We start from the raw sequence: 22542 nt of genomic DNA on the forward strand, positions 1-22542 counted from the left end.
CAGTTGACATCATTCCTAATTCTGACCATCTGCCCTCTAATCCTTCCTATGATTTCCTGCAGTATTTTCACAAAACTGATTTCTCTCATCTCTGGTAGCAGCCAAGTACACACTTGCACAACTGAAAGCATACAAAATACCCTGTAATTCTCCTAAAGAACCTGGAATCAAGTAATCACTATTCTGCAAGACTTTTTGGACATCTTGAAGGCATGCAGGGAGGTATCACCTTTTGGGGCTGGGGGAGAGTTATACATATATAGTCGTCTTTATAGCAAGAGATTAGTACTTACATACGGTGTCATTATTCCTCTAAATTGTGGTGCAGGTGAGATAACCAGCTGTCCATTTATCTTAGTTAGAGGCAAAGATGTCTTTTCTCGTATATCGCGTTTATCAAGACCCCTGAATCCATCATTCAGTTCTGGTATTGGCATTCTGGTTCCACCATCTTCTAAATTAGTGGGCTTTCCATCTTGTTCCATTACTGTTTTTCCTCCAACATCTCTCCAAGTAGCAACATCTGCATGGTACAAATTTAAGTTAAATTCTATATTGTATTGAGTGGGATCATTTAGAAACACACCCAGATCGTTCCTCTGAAGCCTCAATGTCTCTCAAGTCCTAGAATCAGAAAAATACAGAATAGAAATTGTCCCTTTAACCCACCATTCTGACCATAAAGCCGTTTACATTCACCTTACAAAAGTAGTCACGTTTTATTATCCACATATTCCTATCAAGTCCCAAGATTTTCTCACCTGCAAACTTGGTAGATTTTACAGTGGCCAATTAAGCTACAAACCTGTGTGTGTGTGTTTTTTTGGATGTGGGAGGAAACTGTAGTGCAGTGTTCTTTTCCCTCAAAACATAGCAACGTGCATTACTGACAAAAAGTTCAACTTTTGTCTCATCTGTCCACAGAACATTGTCCCAGAAGTGTTGTGGAACACCCAGGTGGTCTTTTGCAAACTTGAGACGTGTAGCAATTTTTTTTTGGGAGAGCAGCAACTTGCAACTCTACAATTCTTCATCCAAGGTCCCTGAAAGCTGTTTTGATTTGAGGTATGCTGCACATAAACAGATCTTTCTCGAGAACAGCAGGCTCTGCTAGTGACCCGACTTTCTGTTTCTTTTTTTATATAGGGTAGGGCACCTCTACAACCTACAGCTCCAATCTCATCTCATTGATTGGAATACCTGACTCCAAAAAGCTTTTGTAGAAGGCATTAGCCCAGGTTCACTTACTTTTCCAACAAATACATGTAATATTAGATCATTTTTTCTCATTAAATAAATTAAGTATAATGCTTTTGTGTTATTTAATTGGGTTCTCTTCAACCAGTTTTAGAACTTGCGTGAAGATCCGATCACATTTTAGGTCATAGTTATGCAGAAATAAAGAAAATTCTACAGGGTCCACAAACTTTCTACCACCACTGTATGTCACCACAACATAGCTGCAAGCTTTCCAAAATGGGAATCGCCCTGAATTTTTTTTTTGTTTTAATAGGATCAGTCTGATTTCTTCACAACTGCACAGGACAGTACCTGCTCGAACTGCCAAGCAGAGACCGCACTGCTGTATAATTCATGACAGGAAAAAGTACAACCTGATGGGGTAAAATGATGCAGAGCTGGAGGAGACATGTGTGAAGCAAAAATATCGGCGTAGATTTGCAGGAAAAAAATGTTAGAGTGTTAGAGTGTTAGAGTGGCTGGTATGGAACTTTAGTTGACTCACAGTCTCCATCTATACACAGTAGCATAGCAGTCAGCACGACATTATTACACCTCAGGGCAGAGTTTGGAGTTCAATTCTGGTGCTACCTGTAAAGAATTTGTACATTCTCCCAGTGACCGAGTGGGTTTCCTCTGGGGACTCCAGTTTCCTTCCACAGTCCAGACATACTGGTTAGTAGGTTAATTGGTCATTGTAAATTGTCCTGTGATTAGGGTAGGGTTAGATAGGTGGGTTGCTGGGTTGTGCAGCTCATTGGGCCAGAAGGGTTTGTTCCGCACTGCATCTTGAAATAAATAAATAAAATAACCTGAACTACATGGGGAGAGCCAACTGAATTGTTCATCCATGTACTGCGGAATCTGGCAAGGAACAGCAAGATCCATTAAAGATGCAAAATACAAGATTTTTTTGAAGTTTAAGTGAAATTTAAGCAATTTGTCATTTTCTCCTAAACTTTATACTTAGAATCCCAAGTCAAACAAATAGGTATGCTGACCTCTGCCTTGTACAGGTCTGGAGAATTGTACTAACCCAGCATAACATGAAGAATCTCAAAATAAATGTGCTCTGCTGTATCAGTTACTGAAGTCACTGTGATTTCATGTAACTCAAACTTTTTTTTTTGAGACCTAAACACAAAGGTAGGGGAAGAATTATTAAAGACTAAGATTACTATACTTGCCCCATCATGAAATGTTCCTACAACCAATGATCTCATTTTAAGGACTCTATCTCTTGTTCTCATTATTTATTGCTATTTATTTATATCTGCATTCATACAGTTTGTTGCCTCTGGTTCCATCCTTTTATAGCTACTGTTCTACAGATTTGATGAGTATGCCCACAAGAAAATTATTCTCAGGGTGGTATATGATGACAGATATATACTCTGAAAATAAAATGAACATGTAGATTGAGTTATGATACTGACCTGACAATCCAACTGTACAGCACAGGGCTACCCAGCTTAACGCCCATCGTATGTTTAAAGCCATACGCAAGAATAAACATTTGGGAGACCAGCAGGATGGATTTGCCAGCTGCAGGCATCATCTTCTGTATGAAACTTGGTTCACAGTTGCATTTCCAATTTGTGAGTTGTCTGGGTTACGAAGAATTCATAGGGATAGAACCCTGTCATAACTTGGAAGACTAGTAGTTGCCTGGATCATTCTATGAAACTACTGTCAACATCACCTTTTATTTTGGTGTGATCTTAATACACAGAATATTTCCAGCTTTCAACAGCTGGAGATGCTCACAAGAACTCTAGCACAGGAAAAATCCCCATCTGTTTCTCATCAATGTTAACAGTAAAGTCAATACAGCTAAGAAAATTCATATGTAAGCCTTAATGCTCCAGCTGACAGGAGGTAGCAGTGATCTTTGGAAGCTACAAGAGATGCAAGAAGATGGCAAAAGAGTTACAAAAATTGTAAACTGAACACCTACATTGTGGGCGTAAACTGGGCCCAGATCCAAAAGTCTCATCTGGCAACTCCTTTACAGTTTTATCTTGATCCCCAGCTGCCTGCAGGCTTGGGAACTCATGCTGGAAGTGACTGTTTAAACTTTGAATACCTGAATTGAGATACAAAAAAAAAGAAATTAAACATAATTTGCCACAAATAGTTCTGTACATTTTGTTTGTTTTTTGAAATCTAATCAATTATACCAGTAACATTCAATTTTAACTTAAATTTTCATACAGGCTTCAATTTAAAGGTGCCCCAAGAAACAACGGCACAGATGTTGATGCGAAAGAAAAGATAGCAGAAATAAGAAAACAAAGGTGGAAAGTAAAAATACAGCACAAAAGAATCCCTTCCAGACAATTAGTCTGATATGGGTCAAAATTCAGGACCTAAGACAGGGTAAGAGATATAGAAAGCTAGAGTTAGAGAGCAAAGATTACAAGATGGGATCAAAGGAGAAGCAGGCCGTTGATGTTTCATACACTGGAAGACAGAGTACCTTTGGTTGAATGACAAAGAAATGGTTGGGTTGTTTTGGTGGATGGGACTCGAGCACTGCCAACTGTGGCTGACATCTAGTAGGAAAACTCTGATCTCAAACTTCCGCAGCTTTGTGGCTACACCCACTCACGGGGAAGGCTTTAGGACTAAACCCCAAGGAAAACTCAGGAGCTGAAGTCCCTAAAGTAGTCCTCTGGAGTTCAATGCTGACTGTCAACTCCTGCGACATCACTAGTGCCAAACTACATCTGCCTCTACCATTACTTTGAATTCATCAGCAGCATGGAGAAGGAGAGCCTGCTACATTGGCAACAGCTTGCTCTTCATATTGTACTGCCTCGGCTTGAATACGGTGTAGACAGCTGGGATCTAATAGCCATGGTCAACACTGACCAACGGAGGGCCCCAGAAGTTGGGCTGGGAAAAATGCAGGCAAAGAAATTTTGGAGCTGGTGAGGCCAAGTGATAAACAGTGAATATGCTTGAATAGATCCACGCAAGTTGCAGGAACAGGGATGTAGGATTTGAAACTCAGTTGAACATTTATAGAGACTATGATTTGCTTGGATTAGTTAGAAAGACAAGACAAAATGGTGAATAATATCTAGAGCAAAGGTGCCCAAATTTATAGTGTCACAAGAAAAAGCAATTCTAACTTTCCTGCCATGGCTGCCAATCTAATGCAAAGTGATAAGAGTTGAGAGGAAAAAGATAAAAATGAGCTTTATCAACACAACAACCCACATGCTGATGGATACTGTTTACAGTAGCCTAAAAAAGTTACCAACATGAAGCTTCCAGATTCTAATGTAAAACTGAAGGGATTTGTCTTCACTGACAGGTTCATTACTAGCTGGGAAACAAATTAGAATGAATTGAAGAAAATGCAGTCTCTGAAGACCAGCAGAACCATTTCTACTGATACGAGAAGGGAAAAGATGGGTTACTGAGCCTTAAAACCAGTTGCTTTGGGCAGATGGGGCTCGTCTGCCATGTTTGGCCGCTCATCTACAAGGAAAACTCTGATCTCAAACCTCCGCTACCTTACGGCTATACCCACTCATGAGGAAGGCTTCGGGAGTATACCATGAGGAAAAATCCAGAGCTGGAGTCCCAAAGGCAGTCCTATGTTATGCTCAAATGCTGACTGGCAACTCCTGTGATGTTGCTGGTGCCAAGCTATCAATCTCTGCCATTCCTTTGGATTCATCAGCTGTGCAGACAGAGGACATTCTGCTGAATGGGGAAGAATCTCTAATGGAGCAGCAAGGTAGACAATAACAAAAGTTTGCAAGAACAGCGCTTTACTCATTAGAGAACGGGGAAAATGATTAGAAGACACTACTGTAAACATTATCTACCAGATATTGCATACTCTGTTTTGAGTATTTTTTTAAACCAAATTGACACTTCAATGAGCCACTAGTAATAGCAAAAATAAAAACAATGGATGTATACAACAGCCTTTCCAGAGGCATAGTTGATTAATGATCAAGGTATGAGTTAAGTAATACAGTAGTTCTATTTTTAAAAGAACACCTGGGCAAATCCAGGGGAAGGGTGCTTATTAAACACAGAATGGACCTTGGCTCACATACCTCACAAATAGTTCCAAAACAAGATTACCACACTCATAGCTCTGTACACAAACAAAACAACTTTCAACAAAAGTACTGGACATGTTACTTAACACTGTTTTGATTAACTCCATTCTTGTAGAAACTTACCATCCCCTTGCCCAGTATGCTTGTTATTGGTTTGGGCCCAGGTTTTCACAACTGGTGCCTCTGGTGCTTTTGAAGCTGGGGGATCCGAGCTAGGTGGCTGCGGTTCTTGTACCTGGACTTCTGTGGCAATGCTACTGAAATCACAATACTGATATTAGCTCTCATACAAATCTATTCCATTCAAATTGCACTGACTTGAACAATTAACTGTTGTCCAAAATATTTCTATTTTCTTCCTTATTCCTTCAGAACAAAATTATTTAAATGTCATAATATCAAATGCAACTAAAAAAAAAAACACCAATCATTCTTAAAAACTCTGCTGTCAATGGAGGAAGACAGTGGACTGGTGATGTTTCATCTCAGGAAGCAACGATGATCCACCATTAAAAAAAGTTAGATGTCAATGAGTTCTTCATTTTAAAAGAGAAAAAACCAACATATTTTATATGCTTAGATTTATAACAGGTATCACAAGAAAATCTTACTACAGATAAATAAATTTCCATATATTGGAAGCTGCAATAAAATTTATGGATTTAATTGATGTGGAACAATAAAATTCAATGCAGTCTGTACCTTTCTTCCTGTTGCTCTGATTTTGTGACCCATCCTGATCCATCCTTTGGTACAATATTCACATTAGGATCATTTCCCTTGTTTTCTGCTTTGAGGCTTGGAAGATTGGCGGGTGGTGGTATGCGTCGTGAGCTGGCCACTTTTCCCAGGCTCTGCAATCCATGGCGTGCTGCAACTGTAGGCAATGACCAAATGAAGGTCAGGAATAAGAATCAACTACACACAGCTTTTATTTTGTACAAATGCTTTTTGTTAACAATTTTCAATTGCATAGCACCAATTTCCTTCTAAAATTCAAAATTTCTCAGTATCATGACTACATTCATTAACTCATTTGCATATCTCTGTTCAAGACATAGCGGAATTGGACCTCAATTTTAAAATATTTTTGTTCACACCCAAACAAGTTATGACCTGTAATAAATGATAACTACTTCATAAGATTCCATTTGATTATTTTATAGGATTTTGGTCTTACAATAACTAATTAAGAAAAAGAATTGCACAGCTCCAGTGCACTAATTCTTGTTAAAAAGGTAAGTGTTCATCTCACTACATGTTTTTCCAATTTTCACCATGGTAATAATAGACATATTGACCAGAAGTATCCCTTTGAGATGGAACAGAATTATGGTAGGGTGACTCGATAAAGATAAACCTGTACCCAAAGAAAAAGAAGATGCTTAAACACTAGCTCTGGCAGCCCAATGATAAAAAAAAGGGCACAAGCATTTCTACACAAGACTCACCTGCATTTTTCTGAGTTTCTATTGACTTTCCTTTGTAAGTGTTAAAAAGATTGAGTGTAGCATACTTTGTTTTCCCATCCTTTGCCTTTGTGCTCTGGCCTGACCTCTCGGACATTTCAATAGAAATTCATCGAGTCTGATAAGGCCTAGATCACATCCAGAACCAGTCACCAGCTGTAAAGAAACAATTTCAAAGAATCTTAAAAGATAAGGTTTCTAATCTCAGAAAAGTTAAAGACACTACTAAGAAATCTTGTCATAAAGACTTGTTACAGTTCTAACTTGCTCATAAGTAAACTGCTGAATTTAAAATATTAAAGAATATCTAAAATCCCCTACTGAGATTACTGAGAACTTTTCAACAACATTCTAGAAATACAATTATTTTAACATCTGACAATATTTTTTCCTTCCTTTTTAAGCAGGACACAATAGCCTTCAGCTCACGTGTCCTAATATAATACATCTGTAGAAAATTATCTGCCTTTTCTTCACATAAATAAACAAGAAATTCTGTGCAAGAGAAATTGCAGAGGAGTACGCAAATTTCCCTGGCCATTGGTTATTAGCACCCCAACACATTTTTAAATTACTTATTTTCAATATCATTATTGCATGATAGATATTACAGTGAACTACAGCAAAGTTAGATGCCAAATTATCGGGATCACAGATTATTTTACCACTGGCAAAGTCAAATCACTAAATAGCTTGGAGGATGAACTTATCAGATGTACAAGAAAATCAATAGATCAAGAAACCAACCAGTGAATAGGCTATTTAAATTCATATATTTCCAATGTCAAAGGCACAATTAATTATTTTGTGGTTAAAGGTGTTCCTTAAGGTTGCTATTGCAGGGAGGGGGGAATAGTTAGTAAAAGCTAATGGTGTGAGTCTCAAATAGCCTCTGTTAAACAGGTCGAGCAGAACCATTTCTACCGACAGGAGAAGGGGCAAAGTCGGGTCACTGCCGCCATGAAACCAGACACTTTGGGCAAATGGGACTCATCAGCCATGGTTGGCAGCTCATTTAGAAGGAAATCTCTGATCTCAAACCTGTAACCTAAAAATTACAGACTTCAATAGTAGGCAAAATGCAAGAATCTAAAGTATCAGCAAAGAAAAGGCAATAACAAAAGTTTGCCAAGGACAGTGCCTTCGAGAGAGCTGGGAAAATGAATAGAAGACCCCACTGTAAACACTATCTACCCAGATATTGCACATCTCTTTTTTGAGTATTTTTAAACTGAATTGACACTTCATTCCTAATAATAGCAAAATAGAAACAATGGATGTATATAATAGCCTTTACAGAGAAAAGATTAATTAATGACCAAGGCACGAGTTAAATAATACAGAAGTTTGTTTTAAAAGAACACCTAGGCAAAACAGAGGGAGGGGTGCTTATTAAACAGTAAAGTCAGCAGAAAAAGGACCTTGCTCAGGAGATCAAGTGAAATGCATTTGGATGGAGCAGTAAAGGGCAGAAAACATTTGTGGGATTGGTTTAAATGCCCTGAAACAGCTGTGATTATGGATGCAGTTATAAAATAAAATAAACAGGAAATTAGAGGTGTACTTAACAAGGACAACATGGGAACATTCATTTAGTCTAGGATAATTCTGATGGCAAAACCTCAGATCAGAAGGGTATCCCTTTAGAAAAAAAGATGAGGAGTTTCATCAGATGGGGTGAATCTGTGGAATATTGCAACATTTAGCTACGGAGGCCAATTCATTGGGCATAGTTAAGGCGATGGTTGATAAATTCTTAATTAGTAAGGGTGTCAAAGGCTATGGGATTGAGAAGGAAAATAAATTAGCCAAGATCGAATGGCAGAATAGACGTGATAGACCAAATGTCCTAATTTGCTCCTTTGTCGTATGGTCTCAAGTGCAAAAGATGATTTTTTTAAAAAAAGTTCAGTTGGTGCAGGAGAAGCGTCTATTTTAGATCTGGTGCTCTTTACTGAGTTAGTTTCGATTACGGCAGTTAATGATGCTTTAGAGCATACAAATAAATATGTAAAAATGAAATTGATTTAGTTCAATGAGCATAGGATCTTAAATCTAAAAAAATTATAACACATTAAGTACATTGGCTATAGTATACTAGGCAATAGCTTTAAAAGTGACTGTGAAGAAGCAGCTAACATTTAAAACATATCCTTTTAAGGCAGAAAAGAGGAAAAGTAGCCTTGCCTATATAACCAAGTAAAACATTACAAAGGGGAGAAAAAAATCAGAACAAAAAGCACCAAAGCATTGATAAGGAAAAGGAAAGCACAACCAGAAAAGAATAGAAAGAAACAGGTTGGAAGGACTTTTATGGATGTGAAAAAGGAAAATCCATGCAACCGTGCTTTATGGAAAAAGAATGGGAGATACTATGTTCCAAAAAGAAAATGCCTGAGAAATTAAACAATTCTTTTGTGTCTACCCTCAAGGAAACAGTGCAGTATAGCAGTGAGTACTCAAAGAAATGTTTGGAGAAATTTATCAATCTGAAATATCGGTGCCCGCAGAACCTGATTACAAAGATGTTGACCATGGAGACTGCTGGCATCAAGTAAAATATGGGAAATGTCTTTACTCTTGCCATGGAAGGAATGTCATTTCAAGAGACGGCTCTGCACACTCAATTTTGTGAATTGGTTTGTGAACTAGCTTTCCTCAGGAATAGATGGATCAAAGCTTATGTTATAAGAGACATAATCTGTTCACAAGTCAGGGGAGAAAAGAATAAATAATCCTAGTGCCTGGATATATCAATGTGTAAGTGTTGTTGAACTTGACATCACTGCAAATTCCTAATTGGTGTAGAATAAGCCTCCATATTTTTTAACATCTATTAAATAGTTTACCCAAAGTTCAAAACATGAGACACACAAGGAAGGTTTATTGAACTTATGGGATTGAGAAATGGGCAGCCCAATTTCCATGGTAAGTGCACTAGGTATCGTGGAGGTAAAACCTTCAGTTGAATTTCTACAACAAAATGAAAGAAATTGTGAACGGACATGATGAAAATATGCAAAGGACTAACACTTTTAGGTAAACAGCAGGTGAATGTTGCTTTGGAAATGCTCTATATTTTATGACATGGGAGACAAGACAAACTGAATTATTGACCAAGTAAATAATGAAACTACTCAACATACTAAGGATACATTTGTATAGCCCACATCTCATAGTTAGTTTCTGTAAATGGGTGTCAATATGATACAATTAAAGAATTACAGGGATCTTGATTGGATTTTGGATGAACTGAGGGAATGGACAGGAAGCAGGCTGTGACATTAGGGAATTTATTTTGAGAAATCAACTCCTTGGATTGTAGAGTAATTATTAATATTTCTTAACATAGATACAACCCAACATATCTGGTATCCAAAGTTCATAATGTGGAGTTTGGGTTTCGATTACTAACCCACCCAACTAAGCAATAAAATGGCAAGAATGCACAAACTGCTACATTATGAACTGAGTCCAAGGCCCTACTCTGGCTGCTCTGAGGATTCAGGTCTATGGACTAAATTTGGCTCAGAATACTATTGCGTGCTTTTTAATTGGGTTCTTTTCGAGTTTCTTGCTTTGTGGCAGCCTGTAAGTGGACAAATCTCAAAGTTGTATAATTTATACAAACTTTGATCAAATAAATGTACTTTGAGTCTTTGAAGTGACCAAGTGATTCCTGTCATCAGAAGGGCGAGTATTAGATCTGGTTAAGAGTAAACAGATTATGAGTTTGCTTCTTATAACTATTCGCTATCTACCTTGCTTGTTAATAAAAGGACATTTCTAAAATTTGCTTTGGCAAATGATCCTATCACATTGCCATTTCAAGTATACATTACAAAAACAGATCCTTAAATTACAGTTTGCCTAACTTAATCCTAACATTGGTTTCCGAAGTTTCAAGGGACTTGGTTTTGGCTGAACAAGTACTACCCAAGCCTGCCGTAAAACCACCCATTTAACTCTGCCCTTACCCCCACGTTTAATTTAAATGCAAAGTGGGACAGAATTCTTAACCATAATGAAGCCATAGTTAGTCTATAGGATAAATGATTGATTACTAAATTCATGTGGATTTTACTAATGATATTTTACAGAATTCCCCCTTTTGGAATAAAGTTTGAAATTGTGGTCTGAATATTAACGTACATTCTTGCATTCATATGGTTCCTACATTATTATTGTTCTACTCCTTGGTCGAATGATTTTCTAGTAATTTATTTTCCTAATATTTTTCGGTGTCACCTTAAACAATTTAAGTTTACGTTCTAAATGCCATTCCAAGTCTCTTTAGAGACTGTTTTACTTTTTGATGAGTAATACCTACTTATACCTCATTGTATTTTACTAATTAATGCTATACACACCAACATATACTGTAATATAAAATTAGATATTCTTTTTAAATATTCAATATAAGCATATATTGATATGTTTAACATTTATTGATATTACAATATCTATATTTTACAGTACATGACATTTTGCTAATATTTTCAATTTACCAATATTATTTGATATGGACCTGAATTGTTTAGTTCCTCGTGGCTTGTATTCACCCTGATACATAAATTAACGCAATCTGCAGAATTTTCTGTTTGTTTGGGGCGGGGGCAGAAAGAAGAGATCCTGGCTATGAATTAAAATATGACCAACTTCTAATTGGAACAAGTCATGAACAGTGGAAGTAAACAAACCAACTGTCATTGCTCTTGCCATGTGGTAGAAGGCATACAAGCCACCGTTTTGTGAGATGGTTTGGCAACCTCCACTTTGTGAACTGGCTTTGCTCTGGAATAGCTAGATCAAAGCAATTAAAATTGCACGCAACGTGGCTCCTCCAGATAATCTGATAACTAAAGGTCATTTCCAAATTGAAGATGTTTGTGAGATGTTCTTTGAAGAGACAGAAATAGGAACAGAATTAGGCCATTCAGCCCATCAAGCTTTTTTCTACTACTGATTTATTGTTGCTGTCAACCTCATTCTCTTGTCATATCCCTAGAACCTTTGATGTCCTCACTAACCAAGAACCTATTAACCTCCACTTTAAACTTAACTAGCCTCCACAGCTGTCTACAGCAACGAATTTCATAGATTCACCACTCTCCGGCTAAAGAAACCTCATCTCTACTCTAAAGGGGCACCCTCTGTCCCAGATTCCCCCCACCATAGGAAACTTCCTCTTCACGTACACTCTATCTAGGCCTTTCAATATACAATAGATTTCAATGAGATTCCTCCCCCATCATCTATGTTCCTTATACACAACTCTTTAATTCCTGGGACCATTCTCATAAAGTTCCTCAGGATCCTTTCCAATGGCAGCTCAACATTTCTTGGATAAGGGGTCCAAAACTGCTCACAATAGTCCAAATGTGGTCTCACCAATGCCTCAAAGCTTCGGCTTTACATCCTTGCTTTTATATTCCAGTCCTCATAAAACAAATACTACCACTGTATTTGCCTTCCTTATTGCTGACTCAACCTGCAAAGATGCACAATTCTCTAACGAATGGATGTCCCAATAAACATATCACATACACTACATAAACCAAAATATTACCAGAAATAGAATTCGAAATGCATGTAGTGCATATCACAGGCAAATAATAAATAGCTTATTTTTACTAGTGATGAGACTTCGATGGTGGCAGGGTTGATTTCACAACCTGAAGGAAGAAATTGTTATCCAATCCGGCAGTCCCAGACCTGATGCTCTTATATCTCCTCCCTGATGAGTGAATCAAAGATCAAGAGATAGGTGGTAGGAATTCTCAACAATGTATCAGGGCCCTCGCCTACAGTGCTCCTGTTAAATGTCACAAATAGGGGGAAGGGAGACTGTAACCTTGTTTAGTAGCCTCATGTGTGGGACCTTATCAAAGACCTTCTGAAAAGCCAACAACATCCACTGACCCTCCTTTGTCTACCCTGACTGCGATTTCCACAAATATTTCCAACAGATTTGTCAGGCAAGACTTTCCCTAGTGAAACCATGCTGACTTCAGCCTATTTTATTATGTGCCACCAAATACCCGAAACATCCTTAATAATGGACATCTTCCTAACTGGCCTATAATTTCCTGTCTTTTGTTTCCCTTTCTTAAAGAGTGGAGTGACATTTGCAATTTTTCAATCCCCCAGAACCACTTCAGAATCCAGTGATTCTTGAAAGATCAGTACTAATGCCTCCACAATCTCTTGAGCTACTTTTCAAAATCCTGGGGTAGTCTATCTTGTGCAGGTGACTTAACTACCTTCAGACCTTCCACCTTCCCAAGCACTTCTCGTTAGTAATGGCAACTACACTCACTTCTGCACCGACACGGTCAAATTTCTGACATACTATTATTGAGTTTGTCTGCCATTTACTTGACCCACATCACTATATCTCCAGTGCCAATCTTCAGTGGTCCAATATCCACTCTTGCTTTTTACTGTTTATATATTTGAAACAAAACTTTTGCAGAAACTCCAGTCATTGCTGATCCGTTGGCATGCCTGCTAGTATCCCCTTCCAATCAAATTTGGTCAGCTCCTCTCTCAAGCCTCTAATTCCCTTTACTCCACCACAATACCAATGCATCTGATTTTAGCTTCTTCTTCTCAAACTGCAGGGTGAATTCTATCATATGATGATCATTGTCTCCTAGGGGATTCCTCACTTTAAGCTCCCTATTCAACTTTGGTTCATTACACAACCACCAATCCAGAATTGCATCTTCCCTAGCGGGCTCAGTCACCAGCTGCTCTAAAAAGCCATCTCAAAGGCATTCTGCAAATTCTATCTCTTGGGATCCAGGCCCTACCTGATTTTCCCAATATGCCTGCATATTGAAATTCCCCATGACCATCATAACATTGCCCTTTTTACATGCTTTTTCTATCTTTTATTGTAATTTATATACCTCATTCTGGCTATTGTTCAGAGGCCTGTAAATAACTCCCATCAGGATCTTTTTACCCTTGCAGTTTCTTAAGTCCACTCACAAGTCAGCAACTTCCAATCATGTGTCATTTCTTTCTGCCTTGGACCAGAGCCAATGAAAAAACTGACATCAACCAGATTGGCCAGAGCCTACAAAATTGAAACAGTTTAAACTGATAAGAACAAGGGGCTTTGGATGTGAAGCAGCAAGAACTCTGGAGACTATCACAGGGATGATCCCATGCTAGGGACAGGAAGAAAGATCAATTGCTTGGCCAACAGCAGACCCCTTTTCTAAGTGCTGTTGGAATGGTGATCTGAGTGAATAGTGGTACGAAGGAGTAACAACATGCATGATTTAAATTGTTTGCTGGAACAGGGTTAACAACTTATGCCAATATTTGTGTAAAGACAATAAAGCGCAAGTTTCGTATTACGAATCGAGTAGTGATTAGCACAACCTTGTCAGTTTGTTATCGGTCAGAGTAAGTGGATGCATTGACTGTCATCTCTCAAAATTGCACTGATTCTAGAACAGCTCTCACAATGGAAGGTGGCAATGTAATAGAGCACTAGAGAACATAGTGCTCCAATGACAAAATAGAGAAAATAATGACAGATTGGTTAAGCTCAAATCAGTAATAAGGAAACTACAGGAATCTATCAGTAAGGAAGTAGTAAGGAAGAGTACAAAGATTCAAAGGGCCAATTTAATGTTACAATATACATCCTGAAATGCTTTTTCTTCACAAACATCCACGAAAACAGAAGTGCCCCAAAGAATGAATGACAATTAAATGTGAGAACCCCAAAGGCCCCCTCCCAACCCGCCCTCCTGCTCATAAGCGGCAACGAGCAACAATCCTCCCTTCCCCCCCACTGGCAAAAAAAGCAAGCCTAAGCACTACTACCGAGCACTCAAGCATGAGCAAAGCAACAGTAAAGACACAGACACAGTTACCCCAAAGACTTCGCGTTTCATCAGGCATTTGACATACCACAGGTTCTCTCTCTCTCTCTCTCTCGTAAGGGAGAGGGAGGTTTCTCCATTTTCCCAGTGAGTGGGGAGACATAACAAACAACTCGCTGGTTTACGATGTTTAAAGAGTCCATTATGTCACTTTTTCTAAGCTCTGTGCCTGAAGATTGCGAAGATCGCTAAAATCCCGGGTCTATGGGCACACAGCAGCAGTAGATTTTCCAGCTCTCCCGACGACACACGGGTCTCCTGCCGTGACACCGACCCTCAATCCACCCGTCTCCAGAGCCCCGAGATCTTAGGCTTCCAAATACGAGCCAGACTCTCAGGCCGAACCCTTGGTATGCCAAACAACAGCCAGTCCTGACAGGTTCTCCCAGATTACAAATGTGCAGCCTATATACAGCCTACACACATACAAACAAGCATTCGGGATACTGGCAAGATGGGTTTGCCAGCTGCTATGAGGCTGCAAGCATCTTCTGCTGCGTAGGAATATCTAATAGTTGAGTTAAATACCTTGGTGTAATTCCCTCAGTTGGCTTATATATTATTAAATATATTGTCCAACGGCCACATATCTGACCATGTCACAAGATGGAGAGGACTAGTATCTTGAAAATTGGGATGAGACAATGTGAAACCATATTTGATGGATCCATTGAGAGTTTTGGAACTGTAACTAGAAAATTATTGGATAAATATCCTTGTATGCATTATATTTATAAGGATTGGCTGAGGAACAAAATGGGGCTTTTGGGTTGGAAGAATATTAGTGGGATACAACTGATCTCTGCAGGGGCCAAGTGTTCATGCTTTGGACGAGTGTGATGGTTGAAAAAATGGTGACAAACAGGAGAACATGTGATGGTGATAGGAAAAATGGGAGTCAAGCAAAATACTTGAAGATAGAATAAGTAATAATTGACTGAGATTTTTGGAACCAGTTTTGTGTCACTAAAATTCTCACAAGGTTCCTCTTTCCCCTACTCCAAGCAAAGACTCAACTACATTTTGTATTAGCAATTATACTATGTTTTCTAATTCACCATAATCATCAAGCAACTGAGTGCAAGTTATTTTGAAGGACTATTCATGTGCTCTGGTTATTTTTGTTTACTGTATAACCTCTCAATTCTAGTATAATTTCTGCAAATGAAACCATTTTGATAACAAAGCTACAATGCTTGCGATTCTTCTCTATATTGGTGAAACCCAGTGTAAACTGGGGGACCATTTTGTCGAGCACCTCAGCACCATCCACAATAAGATGAATTTCCCAGTGGCCAAAAATTTAAATTCCCGTCCCAACATGTCACCATGTGGCCACCCTCAGAGTGGAGAAGCAACACCTTGTATTCTCTCCAGTTAGCTTCCAACTTGATGGCACGAATACTGATTTCTCCTCCTGCTAAAATTGATTTTTTTCCTCCTCTCTCTTCTACTGTTCCTCACTCTGGTCCCTTACAGCTTCTCCTCACTTGCTTATTACCCCCACCACCCCTGGTGCCCCTTCTCCTTTCCTTTCTCCCATGGTTCACTGCTCTCTGAGCAGATTCCTTCTTTGGCCCTTTCCACCGATCACCTCCCAGCCTCTTTCTTCACTCCCCCTTCCCCATCCTCCTGGCTTTACCTGTCTCCTTCTAGATTGCCCTCCTTCCCCCTCCCCCACTGTTTTACTCTGCTCTCTTTCCCCTTCCTTTCCAGTCCTGATGAAGGGTCTCAGCCTGAAATGTTGACTGTTTATTAATTTCCATAGACGGCGCCTGACCTGAATTCCTCTGGCACTGTGTGCGCGCACTCACGCATGCTTGTTTGTTGCTCTGGATTTCTAGTACGTGCAGTCTGTGTTCAGCTTTGTAATCAGTTCAATACAAGTCGACAAAACATTATTTATTTGAAATAAAAGCAATATTACAAATGCTGATAATCTAAGGATGTAGGATTTCTAAAGTGCAATTGATTATCCAGCTGCAATGGAAGAAGTTTCATTCCCTTTTCAGATTCTGCAGGACCTGCTAGCTACCTTTCACTACCTTCTGCAAATGCTATTTGATCATACTTTCAAAGAATTCTTTAGCAATGTGCTCAGCTTCTGGATACTGCTTTACCTATTAAAAGGAAAATGTACCATGTCTCACTTAGTTTTGCTTTATAATATTTTCATTAAGTACAACAAAAAAGTATTTCAAAATATTCAATGAAACTGAAATCAAAGGATTTTTGTACATTTATTATCAAAGTATGCATGCAGTATACAACCATGAGATTCGTCTTGCCTAGACAGCTATGAAACAGACCCACGGAACCCATTGAAAGAAAAACATCAACCCCCCTCTCCCCATTGCAAGAAAAAACAAAACACCCACATGGCAAAAAAAGAGCGAAAACACCGAATATAAAATACAAAATAAAAAGGAATATTTCAGTTCAGCTCAATGCTCATTATCTGCAGGCCGCCTAATTCAAAAATTGCCCAAAAGCAGCAACTAAAAAAGGAGCAATCATTTATAAATCACAAACACGAGATGCTGGAAATCCAAAGTAACGCACACAGAATGCTGGAGGAACTCAGCAGGTCAAGCAGCATCGATGGAAGAGTAAATAGTCAACGTTTCAGGCCGAAACTTCCTGATGAAGCATTGAGTTCCTCCAGAATTATGTGTTACCAGTTATAAATGCTCCATTTATAAATAATGCATAGTTTCTAAATAAAACAAAACTTTATTTACATGGAGACCATGCAAGTTCCCGGAACAATTCCAATCTTTCCCTTATCTCCTTGTACTCTACTCAATAATATGCCCAACTCTCATCAATTTTTAAAATTGCTTACATACATTAAGAGGAATTTACAACAATTAACATAATGCATCTTTGATATATGGGGGGAATTCAATGGATTTAGCAGAGAGAAAGTACAAATTCCTCACAGAATGTACCCAAAGTTCCGACCAAAGCTGGTCCCTGGAGTATTAACCACAAAGACAGTTACAACCACCAAATGTAACCATACATGCTTACTAACAGCCTTCAGAAATAATACATTAGTTTTCATTTTCTTGACCAGTAGTAACCTTAGTCATATGCCAGGACTTCATTTTTATCAAGGTTTTGTTTTTTTTCCATTGTGCCTATACCAATCAGGGAAAACCAAATGAGTTCAGAAAACTAGGTCTATCATTGCTTCAGTGGGAGGGAGAATTGGGTGCAATGGTACAAATTTTTTCTTGCAAAAGATGTTGTACCATTGGAATGGCACATTAAGTATATGGGCAGCTGCAAAATGTTAAGGCAAAAATTCAACTTCAGATTGCTTTAATAACCAGTATACAAAAACAGAAGATACAAATTAATAGCTGCATTCATTTCTCCTTTAAACTGCAATGCAAGGCTTTGCGTCACTGAATGCCAATTTTCTGCTTTAAAGTGCCACAGAAGGCTACGCAGTTTAAATGCTTAAAGTCATAAGGTATGAAAATTTAATTAACTGAAAATGTTACAGACCTTCAAGTAAAATTCCAGAGGATTATTAACTAAACTACCACTGAAACAGTTACTAGATGGTCAAGGCAATTTAAGACTTTCCACAACAGTTTTGTCATTAATATTTCAAAGAATCCATAAGAAATAATACTTAATCAAAAACTATTTTATGCAATTTAATATATGTCCTAACTTGCTAATTTACAAAATATTTATATGATATTTTATTACACTTCTTAGCCCTGACTTGATCATATATTGCAGGCAATGCCTTTCATTAGCCATCATTCCTAGGTTTGCACTTCCCATTACCACATAATGCACATCAGTGCTTAGCTTTTAGTGGAAAACAACCACAATGGTATTGCAGACGTCTAATGCCCTCTAGTTTTCAGACTATTATTACATAAGGCATAAAAGAGGTTTTTGGTATTAGTTTCAGTAACTTAAACCAATTTCTATGAAATATACTTTTATCAACCAAAGCTAAACCTCAATTGATATAAAGTACATAACAAAAATTAATTTTGATAACTTGCCTAAAATTCCCCAGGAACTATACAATATAATGGAGCAGACATGCAACCGTATATTCCGGAGTATAAGCCGACCACCCCCCCGCCCATTTTCAAGGTTAAAAAAGTGACTTTTTCCATGTCACCTTTGTATAAGCCGACCCCTTTTGTAGAGGTTTTTGATTTAACCAGAAAAGATCACAAGATCTCACATGCTGGTACTCAGCTTTGCCGGATCCGGAACCTGGAAATTTTGTGAACCAGTACCTGCTAAGAAAACAGGTCTACAGATTGTAGAGCGTTATAAGCGAATTCTTAATAAATAAATCAGGGAGTGAAATTTTGGATTAGGTCGCCAATGGTAAAGAATCTTCTGGAATATAACCCCCATGAAACCATTTAGCGCCCATCGTAATCTCGTTAAAACATAACACGGAGTGGCGGGATCAGTACTGGTACTCAGTATTGAGTTTACGACCACCATGTACAAAAGATTAAAACGAATGTGATATGATGCTGGCTTCAAGCTGAAGGTTGTTGATTTTGCTAAAGGAACGAATAATTCTGCAGCTGCTAAGAACTTTAGTGTAAATAAGAAACAAGTGAGAGAGTGGAGAAAGGTAGAGGACATGCTGAGGGAAATGCCAAAGAAAAAATGTGCAAACCGCGGGAAAACATGCCAGTGGCCAGAACTGGAAGAAAAGTTTTATAGTGGGTGAATCACCAGTGATCGCCTGGATACATTATTACCAGAGAAATGATTCGAGATCAAGCGTTGAAATGGCACTGTGAGGTCAGTGAAAATTTCAAAGCTACACGAAGTTGGTGCATCCGATTTATGAATAGACGTGATCTTGTATTGAGGCAAAAAACAAAGATTGCTCAGAAAATTCCCGTGAGGTGTTGTTGTTTACGTCCAAAAACACTGCTGGACGGACGAAGCGGGTTGCTTGAAGTGGGTTAAAAAAGATGTGGCGTTGACGTCTCGAAGGTTTCGGGAAGGAAAAGTCGCTACTTGTCTGGGACATGTTCCAAGCGCACTTGTCAGGTGAGACAAAAGCAGCATTGAAAGCTGAAAATACGGACATTGCAGTCTTCCCCGGTGGTTTGATGTCCGTGCTCCAGCCACTAGATGTGAGTTTAAACAAACATTCAAAGAATTCATGCGTCGACAGTGGAACGAATTTGACTCAAAAACAGCCAATAAATACGACCTGTCTTCCATGTATTCGTTTTTCCAAAGTTGGCACCCTCTGTACAAGCCAACCCCCTAATTTTAGGACCAAAATCTCGGCTTATATACCGGAATTTACAGTACTTTTTTCCCCTTCAATTAAGGCTGGTGTGCATCATGTAGATGTGGAAATTAAAACCATGGGAATGTTAGGTCCTGGAAGGAGTTACCTATAAATTTCAGAAAGCAATATATTTGCCAATCCAGGCTCACATAATTTGAACCAGATGCAGCTGTTGTGAAAGTTCTGGATCCGTAACTGATAAGAATCATTAGTAAACAAAACTAGAAAAACTCAGCAGGCCTTCATCAGAATTCAGATCTTTAAACTGAAAAGTTAACATTATTTCTCTGTGTTGCTTTATGTCTCTTTCCACAGAAACTGTCAAACTCCAAATTTGAGTAGGAAGTATTCCCATTTCCTGTTCATTAATTTAGACTGTGCTATGATATCTGTGTGGAGCTGCACTACCCAATTACGGATTTCAACAAATTTCACGGCATATGCCAATGATATTAAACCTGATACTGATGCTCTACACACTTTTGGACATCACATCTAACATATACATCCAATATTCTGTCAAAGAATTTATCCTAGTCCAAACCTACAACCTTAACAGCAAGTCTGTCTCCAGAAAACGCTCATCTCAAAAAAAACAGTAGAGTCTGGTCAACTCATCCAGAGTGAATGGCTGGTTCAGATTCTCCTACTTGTTGTGCTCTTAAATTCTCAAGGATATGAAGTTTTGGAACATTGCTACATTCAAATCATACAGTCTGGCATAAAAGCTAATAGTTACAAGATTTCACCCAGTTTAAGTCCAACACTAATGCTATACCTAAGTACCTTCAGAGTCTATTTTTACCATTATGCCGGCTGGGTGAGAATGGCGAGAGGACTGTAGGAGAATGGCAAGAGGACTGTAGAAGAATTTAAAACAACATTTGTCCAGGTACACCTACAGTCAATTGGGTTTAGGCAAGGGTGGGGATTTTTTTGCTTTTGCAAAAATACCCATATTGACAAAAATTAATAGTGAACCTTTTGAAGCAAATGAAGTGAAGAGTGTGGGGGGGGGAGAAAGAAAAGGAGTGAAATCGATAACAAGATACACAACATTCTGGTCAAATTTGCAAGTTAAAACTAAAATCTAAAAAAGGACCTCCCAATAGAATCCATATTTAGACTGGTTATGCAAAACTACTGACCCAACAGAAAGCAACTGGATCCTGGATTTCCTCACTTGTGGACCCCCGTCAGTTCAGACTGGCAACAGCATCGCCACTATATCCATCAGCTCATGTGCACCACAAAGCTGTGTGCTTAGCTCCCTCCTCTACTCGCTTTACACTTATGACTGTGTGCTAACCACAGCTACAATGCCATATTCAAGTTCACTGATGACACCACTGTTGTGGGCCTAATCAAAGGTGGTGATGAATCAGCAAAAAGAGGAAGCTGAAAATCTGGCTGAGTAGTGTCATAACAACCTCTTACTCAATGTCAGGAAGACCAAGGAGCTGATTACAGACTTCAAGAGAAGGAAACCAGAGGTCTACGAGCCAGTCCTCATCGGAGGATCAGAAGAATTAGCAACTTTAAATTGCTGGGTGTTATTATTTCGGACAACTTGTCCTGGGCTCTGCACACAAGTGCAATTAAGAAGCATGGCAATACCTCTACTTCCTTGAGAGTTTGTAGAGATTTGACGTGACATCTAAAACTGATGAACTTCTATAGAAGTATGGTGATGATTATATAGACTGGCTGCATCACAAATGGGTATGAAAAGACCAATGCCCTTGAACAAAAAATACCACAAAAAGTAGTGGATATGGTGGTCCAGTCCATCACAGGTAAAGTCCTATCAGCCATTGAGTACATCTACATGAAACACTGTTGCAGGAAAGCAGCATCCATCAGAGACCCCCACCACCCAGGACATGCTCTCTTCTCACTGCTGCCATCAGGAAGGTGGTACAAGAGCTGCAGGGCTCACACCACCAGGTTCAGGAATAGTTACTATCTCTCAACCATCAGGTTCTTGAACCAAAGGGAATAATTCACTCAACTTCACTTGCCCCATCACCGAACTGTTCCCACAACCTAAAGACTCACTGTCAAGTACTCTTCATCTCGTGTTTCTGCATTCTGGTTGAATGCCCTAGTTGGGCAGCTTTCAGTGCTTTTGTTATAGATATTATTCTATAGATTTACTGAGTATGCTCACAAGAAAATATATCTTGGGCTGAAAACGGGGCATACGTACTTTGATAATGAAATTTATTTTGAACTTCAATATTTCAAGACAATAATCTTTTGGTCATTAAGCTGAAACATTAACTGTTCCTATATCCACTGATACTGCCTGACCTGTTGAGTACCTCTGGCAGTTTATCATTTGAGTATTATTCAATCAGAAACAAAATCCAAAATGAGGGCCTACAATGACTATTTGATATAACACAGCATAAATCCAGAGGAAATTACAAAAGTAAACCAGATAGTTTGAAGTATGCATATTTTAATACTATGAGTACTACGGGTAAAGGTTATGAACTTAAGAGTATGGATGAATATATGGAACTACGATGTTG

General features: G+C 38.7%; 1 protein-coding gene across 10 annotated transcripts in view; it reads right to left on the minus strand.

Moving 5' to 3' along the window:
• Positions 1–22542, minus strand: part of prrc2c (proline-rich coiled-coil 2C) — a 104139-nt gene that overhangs the window by 58705 nt on the left and 22892 nt on the right. For 9 of the 10 annotated variants that reach the window (XM_063063793.1, XM_063063797.1, XM_063063794.1 and 6 more), the window contains exons 2-6: positions 6776–6949; positions 6027–6201; positions 5448–5581; positions 3197–3325; positions 294–523 (exon numbers count right to left, since the gene is read on the minus strand). In XM_063063793.1, coding sequence (XP_062919863.1) covers positions 294–523; positions 3197–3325; positions 5448–5581; positions 6027–6201; positions 6776–6890 — 783 coding nt within the window. In that variant the 5' untranslated portion in view covers positions 6891–6949. The remainder of the gene's footprint in view (positions 1–293; positions 524–3196; positions 3326–5447; positions 5582–6026; positions 6202–6775; positions 6950–22542) is intronic. The other variant, XM_063063792.1, reaches the window with a different exon arrangement.

Source organism: Mobula hypostoma, chromosome 12 (genome assembly GCF_963921235.1).
Source record: "Mobula hypostoma chromosome 12, sMobHyp1.1, whole genome shotgun sequence".
NCBI classification, from domain to species: domain Eukaryota; kingdom Metazoa; phylum Chordata; class Chondrichthyes; order Myliobatiformes; family Myliobatidae; genus Mobula; species Mobula hypostoma.